The 10,218-nt window shown below is 33.2% G+C and overlaps 2 protein-coding genes across 6 annotated transcripts; both read right to left on the reverse strand.

Moving 5' to 3' along the window:
* Nucleotides 1-1,197: 1,197 nt before the first annotated feature.
* On the reverse strand, nucleotides 1,198-5,251 carry LOC104706703 (uncharacterized protein At3g49140). Of its 5 annotated transcripts, none has more exons than XM_010422913.3 (10): nucleotides 5,011-5,251; nucleotides 4,676-4,778; nucleotides 3,733-3,952; nucleotides 3,364-3,466; nucleotides 3,210-3,280; nucleotides 2,720-2,881; nucleotides 2,163-2,603; nucleotides 1,848-2,000; nucleotides 1,669-1,758; nucleotides 1,198-1,515 (listed from the first exon to the last, which is right to left on the reverse strand). In XM_010422913.3, the coding sequence occupies exons 1-10, from the start codon at nucleotides 5,048-5,050 to the stop codon at nucleotides 1,420-1,422; spliced, it is 1,479 nt and encodes a 492-aa protein (XP_010421215.1). In that variant the 5' UTR covers nucleotides 5,051-5,251; the 3' UTR covers nucleotides 1,198-1,419. The 5 variants fall into 5 exon arrangements, with proteins under 5 accessions (XP_010421215.1, XP_087318244.1, XP_010421214.1 ...); XM_087462118.1 differs by having other exon boundaries at nucleotides 1,198-1,559; nucleotides 5,011-5,146; XM_010422912.3 differs by having other exon boundaries at nucleotides 1,663-1,758; nucleotides 5,011-5,146.
* An 849-nt stretch (nucleotides 5,252-6,100) lies between these two features.
* LOC104706704 (putative peroxidase 61) lies at nucleotides 6,101-8,205 on the reverse strand. The gene is made up of 4 exons (XM_010422914.3): nucleotides 7,792-8,205; nucleotides 7,513-7,692; nucleotides 7,257-7,416; nucleotides 6,101-6,659 (listed from the first exon to the last, which is right to left on the reverse strand). The coding sequence occupies exons 1-4, from the start codon at nucleotides 8,038-8,040 to the stop codon at nucleotides 6,223-6,225; spliced, it is 1,026 nt and encodes a 341-aa protein (XP_010421216.1). The 5' UTR covers nucleotides 8,041-8,205; the 3' UTR covers nucleotides 6,101-6,222.
* Nucleotides 8,206-10,218: the final 2,013 nt, after the last annotated feature.

Raw genomic sequence — 10,218 nt, forward strand, 5'->3', positions numbered from 1 at the left:
ATAAGTTTAATTGTACTGCTCCTAATAAGGAGTCTTCAAATTTTAAAAGTGTTTTATCTCTTAATAACATGAGTATTGGGGAATCAATCCTTGTTCTAGATAAAAATTTAATTGCTATTTGTATTAGACCAAAATGAATATAAGTAAAGTTTTTTCTTTTATAGTTTTCTAAAGCCATAGAAGAAAGTAGTTTAATTTCTTCAAATTCATTTTGTATTGATAAAGTTTGTTCATGTTCTTTGATTGAATACACAGTTCTAAAATCAAAAGTTCCTATTTGATATATATTTTGTGGATTAACATGCGGTAGTTGATCTTTTGATATTTCTTGATTAAAGGTTGTAATTTTTGACATAATTTCTCTTGAATTAATTGTTTTTTGAGATGTAGAGGATGATGCATGCTTAGACTTAAACAACTTCCTAACCTTAGATGCCATGTTTAAATTATTCTTAGTGTAATGCTAAAAATGCAAACTAACCGATCTCATCGATGACGAATGACGCATGGGCTTACCAACGGATTCACTGCCTTCTGGTCTTATAGTCTGGAACACCTATGCTATCTACGCTCTTGACAAGGTTCTGGTAGGTTGGTTTTTAACACTAGGCTTAAGGATAGATTAAACAAGTATCTTTTGGCTTGGATGGTGTAAGAAAAACATATATCATACTATAGTCAAAAATCTTTTGGCTCTGATACCATACGTTTTTGACTAAATCCAGGATAAAATATAGAGTATATAGTATAATTTTGTATAACTATAGAAGAAACAAATTTAAAGATAAAATGATTAACGCAAAATAAAGACAAGAAGGATGATTAAAATTTACTTTATTTAAACTTGATTTAAATACAAAAGTAAAAGTACAAATTTTAAAAATAAACTTATGAAAACTAGAGAGTAGAATGTATAGGGAATTCATTTTGTTACTTTATTGTTTTAAAACTCACACAATAGAAAAGCTGAACAGCAACAGATTTTAATATCCCTCTTATATATAAATCCTAGATATGATGATGCGTCAAAAAAAGGTTATCCATGAAACGCAGCGTTTTGAGTCTGCATACTTTTTTTTCTTTCGTTTTGCTTCCAAATTGCTCAAAAGTTATGTGAATAAAGATTTTGAATTTAATCAATTGTGGCTTTTTAACTTGTTCTTCTCCGGTAAAATCCTTTGTGATAGATAGTCCACCTTTTCCGTTTACTTAGTATTTTTTTTTTGTAAATCTGAAAATGCAGTTTAGTTACAAAATGTGAACGGCATAGTATAAATACTGAGTGGATGTACATAACATAACACAACGATACAGCATCAAGAATAAGCCGTTAACATGAGTTCTTAGTTCATGTCTGACTAGTGAGGGGACACTTCCCATTCATACACAGAAACTTGCAGTTGAATATGTTTCTTGTAGCTACATCATCGTTTGTTTTGGTTTCTGCGGTTTGGAAGGTGTCGATGCGAATAATAAATCTCTCAACTGTCCCTCAGCGTTGTGTACTGATGTTGCCTGCAATAGAGAGAGTTCTCACTTCTCAGGCCACATTAATCTAACTGCAATTGTTATGTCAGTGAAACAGGTTTGTTGTGATAATCGTATGTAACATTGATCACTAAACAGAGTCTAAGAAGATACAAAAGGAAAAATTCGACCTACCCTTACCGCGAATGCAAACCGTAATGTCTCAATTTGCATTCCTGAGCAAATCCTGAGGTCGAAACCAAGTGAATCTATCCCAATGAGCTTCACTTCCTGCGTTGTGTTATCATCGGATTTATTCATGATCGTGCAATTTAGTCGTGCAAGCTACACAACTTCATTTAAAGTTCTTGTTTTCTTACCTCTGCTTGAAGCCCTTTATGCCTCCAACACAGAGATCTGAGAGCTTCAGTTAGTTTATCGCCATTTTCTTCTAACTGAGTCACGATACCATCTGATGCACGAGCAATAGCATCAGGTTGTGCTTTCCTGACGTCTTCCACTTTCACTTCAGTCTGTACAAAAGCAAAAATACACAACCAAGCAAAAGCTTTGAGCATAGATAATAATTGCCACTTCAAAATGGGAACATGGACTGACTTTGGTGTTTACTTTTGTTTGATCTCATAATAACCAAAATAACACAAGGGGAAAGAGGGAGAAGCTTTAGTGTAAACCTGATGCCCCTGTGCCGTAATGAGCTGGATTCTTATTATCTCCAGCTTGTAGTACGATATGGCATTTCTCGAATTTTCAACCTGCAATATCTCAGATTCATCCCCACTTGGCCTACCAAGGCCTTCAAATTTCTCTTCTAAGTTTTCTACATCCTTGTTTTTGTCAGTACATGTAGCCTTGCAATCAGAGATATGTTTTTGGATATCCGAGTGATCTTCCACAACAACACGACTCAATAGTCCCTGGATAGCAAGGCCAGCTGACGGCTGCTCCATCCAGTTTACAGGATCATTTGAAGCAACCTCGGCCATCCTCCGGGCAAAATACATAGGATGACAATACCGCATTGTTTCCAAGTTTGCCCAATCTCCAAGTGATTCATCAGAATCCGAAACATAATCATCGTCTTCATCTCCATCTTCTAGAACAGCAACCCATTCCTGAAGTAAAAGATCACACTATGACTACTGAAGTATGCTACGCATCCCACATGTTTTTTTTCCATATGAAGTTCCTCAATAATTGAGCACGAATGAGTGAAATGAAATTTTCAAACCTCATCATCTTTGTCTTCTCTTTCATCATCATCCCCCTTGTTTTCATCCTCTACTTCACTTTCACCATCTTCGATTTCTTCAATCCCAAAACCAATACCAGATGGACTGCTCAGCTCCATATCCTTGATCATCTCCATCGTATCAAAACCTACTATTACTTGCTGCATCGCATATGTAAACTTTTAATAGACAGAAAACAATAGCGCAAGTTGTAAAGACTACACCGTTTCAGCACAGTCATTTAAAATACAGTAAAACACTAAAAACATATTGACATGCATAAAAGTAATATAAAGCAGTGGCACAAACTTAGATGACTGCTATTAAAGTATGCTTAGCAGTCATAAGAAAGCAGCTTTAGCTACCATTCCAAAATTATGAAAACAAATATGTTCTCTGTCAAAGCTAGGCTTAAAATCTTGAATGAATCGTCTATAAAGAATGTGATATAACGGGATATGCATAATATGCCTGGAAGAGACAACATACCACATAATTGTTATCAGAAGCAACAACAGTTTGCATTATGTCCTCATTTTCTTTTACTTGAAAGTATATATCTGCAGAGAATAAGCGTAATCCAATTCAATGGTTGACAGTTATAAAGCCAATATGAAGTAAGAACAAGACTATTTTTTCTTACTTCCATGCTGATCTGTTACATAAGGTATATCCGGCCAGAGAATATTCTCATGAACTCCAATACCAAGTAAACCTGAAAGCATCAGGGTTCCTTTTTTGTTCACCTAAACAAGACACACTACGGGAAATGTCAGATCCGTAAAACCAGGTTTAAAAAATAAAACAAGCATAGTCACACTGGTAATGGTGGTTGCATTCTAAATTTCTGATAGATGAATACTGAAGAAACCACAATAAGGTAGCAACCAGAACTCTTCACACAAACATAAAACTGTAACTTAGGTTAAGACATCAGTCCTAGGATTGTTTTACCTGAAAAGTGAAAACTAATCATATGAAATGTTGGGTGAAAGATGCCATATAATAATACCTCAATGATGGTTCTAGCAGTTACAGGAGGGGAAAGCCTAGAATCTTCAGGATTCTCTGGCACATATGCTCTGATATCTTCTGAAGGATGATAACTTGACTTCCCAGTTGGCTTCTTAGGATCTGAAGTTGAACCCACATACTCTGCTATAGCTTGAGTCCTATTCTTCCGCAAATATTTTCTTGTAAAATAGTCACTGTTACACTTGAGAAATCCACTCCTGGTAATGTGCATTAAGAATTTGGTAAATTATAAGAAAAGATTCAAATATAAAAGAAAAAATAAAAATGCAATGTCTCTCTCACAAAATATTTGGCATCTAATAAGATAACCCTGATAGTTGAAACTCATGGCACATATGTTCTGATACACTCATGGCACATATGCTCAGATATCTTTTTAGCCTTTTACTGCAGATTAAGATAACCTAATGCATCAAGTAAAACCGAAACACATTTAGTTATATTCCCTAGCTCAAGCAACAAATGAAAAGTATGATCTCAACTAATAGTTTCTAATACACTAACAAACTAAAAAGAAAAAGAAAAGGAAAACAACTTCGGATCAAATACACAGCTTTTATATAGTTCACGAGCTCCCATATGAGAACAATAAATAATGTATGCAAGATTGAGAACAATAAATGGTGAATACAAGATTGTTCAGCTTTTACTGTATCTCAAGGTTCATGAAAACCATTTGACTAGAAACATATAACCAAAACTGAACTATCATGCAGGAGTTACACAGATAAAGCTTTCCAAAAACAAGAAAGAAACTAGAATCTAACATCTTTTTTAGGTTATATCAAACTCACACATAAGCAACAAAACTTAATCCAACGTATTTACTTTGAGAAACCAAAAAAAAAAAAAAAAAAAAAATCTCAACTTTACTTAACAGAACTAATGGGTAATGGAGAAGAAAGGGCAATTCATAGTACCCAGAATTAGTGTTGAGACGGTGAGGATGAAAAACTCGGCGAGGCGCGACATGGAAGCAGCTTCCTCCTCCTCCCTCCTCTGTTTTCGATACAGGACAATGCCCTGCCAAGTAGTATTTTTCTCAACTCAATTCATGAAAAAAATTTTGAGGAGAGAATCAAAGAATTTTGCTGAAAAGTAAAAAAAAAATGGAATGCAAAGAAGAAAACTCCCAATCAATAGAGTACATGAGAATATCAATTAGCAATAACAAACGCGAAAAATGCATAGATAGAGATATTGCGAGTAAAAATTAAAGAAAAAAAATGTTGTATTTCAGTAAGAGAGTGGTTACGGAGAAGCGCCGTGGAAGAGAAGAATCCGGGTACGGCCATGAGTGAGACTGCGAGAGAGAGAGAGAGAGAGAGAGCCTCCAAGGCCGAAGCGAAGCCTACGAAGACTGCTATCAAATATCTCTTATTTGTGATGACGACGTGTTTAAAAAATGTTTTATCTTTGAAACGCAGCGTTTTTGTTTTTTTTTATATCATGCAAATTTGTTTTGTTGCCTTTATCAAATTTTTTTCCTCTTCAAAATGTGAACAAAAACCTCATTGGTGTATTTTTTAACAAACAGAGGGGGGTACCTTTTTAATAAGAAAAAAAAATGCAAAGCTAGCTAGCTTAAGAGAACTTTGAAGGTTGCTAATATCAAATGAAAAAAAAAGAAACATGCGACTTTCAAGTTGTTAATGTCTCTTCCAAACCTTTTAATAGAAACGGAAGTATACAACTTTTTTAATAGACTATATAATTTTTATAAGTTGGTTACAAAATAGATTATGGATTAAATATAGATTAGTTACAAAAAAATGTTATAGATTAATTGGTCAATATGTGGGCTATATGAATACAGTTAAGAATATCCCAAAGAATTCTTCTAAAGAGAATATTCCAATGATTTATATAATTTCATAAATAAAATATTTAGTATTCCATATATTGTTACAAAGTATATACTGTTAGACATAAAAATATACTTTTATGCGTAAAAAAGAATAAAATCTTGACAATTTATCACACTTAATCGTGATTTCCAAAATCTTATTGTGCAGTTGAAAATAAAATATTCCTAAGCACGGGTCATAGTTAAAAAAAAAACTTTCAGCAAACATATTCAAAACTTAAAATAAAAACAAACAACAAACATATTTCTCATACATAAAATTACAAAATTAACAATATAAAACTTACTAAATAAGTGTTTTTTTCAAGCTATCATATTTGGCATATGATTTTGTTGCATAGTGTTTTATCCAAAATTTTTTTTTAAAACAATTATATAAATTATATTTTATTCTAAAATTATAATATAAATAAAAGAAATTTCAACTCGTGCTCTAGCACGGATCCAATGTAATCAGTCTCGTTAAAACGTTGTTACATTTTTGCAAGATTCAACAATTTATCTTATTTATCTTCCATCCTTGTTGATGATAAAATATTTATAATTTTATAACAAACACACACACATAATAATAAATTAAATAAGATATAATTATATAGTTTAAGCTCCGTAGTTAGCGTTGGTAACTTTGCAGTCTCGGCGAATCTCTCCAGCTGTTCCGGTCAATACATTGATAGATCCCATCCTCGACATTGCCAAAGCAAATGACTTTCTGAAATCTTCGAAACCTGAAGCGAACTCTTGTGTGATCTCCTTCGAGTCATCGTTGTTGAGCAGCTCTTGGTCTACTCCCAAAACAGCGTTATGAGACAAAACACGGGAGTAGTAGGAGTTGCTGAATCTGTTGCTCGAGCCTGAGTCTGGGTTTAGATAAACGAGTGGATCGGTTTGGCCCTTTTGTGTTCTTGGAGGACAAAGATATCGAAGTTGTGATACCAATGTAGTGTTCATGCTCGGATCTGGTTTCCCTGTGCTCTTGAAGTTATATAGTCTGTTCACTATGTGACTGCAGTGTGTCTTCCCCATTGAGTGTGCTCCTGTTCCATTACACAATATATTAGAGGTTGTTATAAATCATCTACGAGAAAGCTAGTTAAATCCACTTTGGTTGTATATTATATCTTTATTTCTTGATTACTAGCTGGATTACTATTTGGATATTCTTAAAAATTCCAGAATGTGAAACCGTCTTGTAAATTTTATTTTGCAGTAGTTAAGTGTTGTATACAATGAGAATAGTTCAAATATTTGTAATCTTTATAGTAGTGGTAATTAAGATCTTCCTCTCTGCCAAACATAGCTAGAGCATTGAATTACAATCTTAGTATTTTTCAACGTTAAAATACAATCATTGTTTCAAATGTCATATATTTAAATTATCAAATAATTTTTCAGATATTATTTTTTGCAAATTACAAATGGGAAAAATGTCAAACCCAAAACAGTTCATTTGATGTCTACGTTAGTGATTAAAATGCTTATGCTTGTGGGGAATCATTTGGAAAAAGTAAACACTATATGTAAATATAAACGTGAATTTGTTGTGCTTTGCGAGTACGTTTTCCTAACTAGAATAAACGATAGAAGATGCTTGTGTTTAAAGGGAAAGAGAGAAAAACAAGACGATGAAATACCTAGAAGGGTAGTCATATCCAAAACGTCAAGACCTTTAGACTTGAAGTATGCCAATGACTCGTCGACTGAGATGGACGGTGACGGAAGATCCACGGCGTCTGCATTTAGTCTCCCACCGTCCCTTCTCCCGGTAAACACAGGGTAAGACGGTGCTCCAGCCTAACCGTCATCAAAAAAAAAAAACACCAATCAGAAAAATTCCAACAATAATCAATCAATAAAGTACAGAAGATGCGCGTATGCGTATATATGTACCATGTGAACAGCATCTCTAGTGGCAAGGTTGAGGATATCAGCGCAAGAAACAACACCAGGACAACGTGATTCAAGAACTTGTTTTATTTTATCGATTATTACAAAACCTCCAAGCCCTCGATTTTGCGGAGCTGTCCTCTCTGAGTTTGGTCCTTGCAGAAGAACCGAAGCATCACATCCCTACACACACATTTTCAAATAGATTAACAACATATATAGGCTATAAGAAATAAGAAAATGAAAGTAATGTTGATGATGTTATTGTTAGTGTTTACTTACATTAACCATACAATCGGAGTAGAGCAGACGAAGTAGCTTGGGGGCAACGGTATTATCACTCTTATAAAACTTTTCGACTTGGTATCTAATATAAGTCTCTGCATCATCACAAGTGTTGGTAACTTTGTAATAATGCCAAACCAGCTTCATCGGAGGGTTCATTCCCGTCGCAGCCTCTACTGTCGCCGTTCCGGCTAAGCTTATGACTACGAGGGCCAATAGTGGGAAATTTTTCACAAACTGCATCATTTTAATATAAATAAAACGAAAAAATATTCCACCACAAAAAACCCTAGTTTTCTTTTTCTCGTTTCTTGATTAAAAGATCAAAGTAGCTAGATTCTTATTGCTCGTGTATAAGTAGAAAGAAATAGATAAGAGGGGAAAAAATGAATGTAATGAATTACGAGATATGGATTAGTAATCGATCAGGTGGGTTATATATCAGGTTTGACTAGGGTGGCAAGTCCACGTGAGTGAAGCGGTAATGTCGATATACAAAACTATTATTACGTTCTGACTTTGTTCAGTTTGATGTACAGAACAAGGAAACGCGTGTAGGACAAACGCGGATTCACATGAAACGATGTCATTCCACGTTCGATATTATGAGTAGTTTTCTTTTCCGGCTAATTATGTGGGTTGCTTGCTAATTGGTTAACCAAAACCTTTGAGTTCACACCTATAATATTGTAGATCACATATACCTCTCTTACCATTTCAATAATACTAATGGAGGGTTTCCAAAGTTACCAGACTTTATAAAATATACTCTTTCCGTTTCAAAATATAAAATATTTTAGAAAAGTTTTTTGTTTCATAATATAGGATGTTTTCAAGTTTCTATACAATTTTAGATTAGTTTAGTATTTTATATTATACAATATTGTTTCTCATTGGTTGAACTTGTTAAAAGTAAAGACTTCTTAATATGCATGCTTTAATTAAAACATTTTATATTTTGAAACGGAGGGAGTACTAGATTAGGCTCGCGGATATAAGAAAATATGTGAAATTTTAAGTTATATTCAAAATATTAATTTTATATCATTTGATTTTTTTAAACGGATTTAGAGTTCACACACTTTATCTTGTAGTACAATTTCTTTATATATTACATAATAATAAAATTAGATTTTAATTATATGCACTCAATCTCAATGAGTAACATTTATATTTTTTTTTATAAAAAGAAATATGCATTATATCAAATTTATATCTTACTTAATATTTGTAAAAAACTAAAAATTAATCAAACATAATTCTCTGAAAACTAATTTTATCTCATATTTGAAAAAATAACAATTTCTTAAATTTATTTTGTTCTATATTTTGTAATCTCATACATAATAGTTTTACTACTTGTCTAACTAACTTTAAATAAAACTATACTAACATTATCATAAATTAATCAAAAATTCAAAGACGTTATCATGAGAATATTATTTGTTTATGTAAAGGTAAATATCTACATTTCATTTTCTTTTAGGATTAATAATTGTAGTATAATTTATTTAATTATGGCATTATAGTAATTAATTATATAATTTTCTTAATTCATTTTTTCTTATAGAATTAGTAATTTAAATTTAGAATTAGTATTATTTTTTATATACATATATGAACTGAAACGAGCGCACCCGGATTCCCAATCTTCACATTGATGTGATCATGGATGGAGCTAAGGAGGATGAGCGTATAGCTGAGGTTGAACATGAGGAAAGTGTAGCTGAGCTTGAACCAAAGGAGCTTGTAGCTGAGGAACCATTGCTTGTACCTGAAGGACCAATGACTACAACAAAAGTTAAGAAGCTAAGGAATGCACTAAATGGTCTTATTCAAGAGCTTATGGCCAAAGAGAGTATGAAAAAATCTATTGGGGATGATATCTATCAAGTCTAGCTCACTTTGAGCCTAATTCAAGTCTAAGAAAGCCCAAAATAATCACTTTATTTTGTGGTCAAAGAAGAGTGACGAAAATTGAGATACATGCACCTAGAGTCACCTTGGGAAGAACACCTTGGGAAGACAAACTTCAAGAGTTGAATCTTCATTCAACTATCTATCTTTATTGTTTTTTTAGTTTCAAGAATAATACTTGATTTTGTTACCAAGTTTTCTTTCCTATATAAACTCACGTAAGATCAATGAAATAATCAACCAACTTTTTTATAAAACTTTTTATTTTCTTTGAGAGTGATTCTCTTCTGTTCTTTGTGGACAAAACCGATTGTTTAGTGTGATTCCAACAATCAAAACCAACTACTTGGTGTGATTCCAATAGTCAAAACCCGATCTCCTTGGTGCGAGACTGAGAGATCCGATCTTTTTGGTGCGAGGCTGAAAGATCAAACCGGTATATCAAGAGTCTTTCCGCAACTCTTGTGCAACAATTCATTCCACCATCCTTATTCTTGAGGCTTCATC

This window comes from Camelina sativa, chromosome 8, assembly GCF_030686135.1.
Source record: "Camelina sativa cultivar CO46 ecotype springtype chromosome 8, ASM3068613v1".
Lineage (NCBI taxonomy): Eukaryota > Viridiplantae > Streptophyta > Magnoliopsida > Brassicales > Brassicaceae > Camelina > Camelina sativa.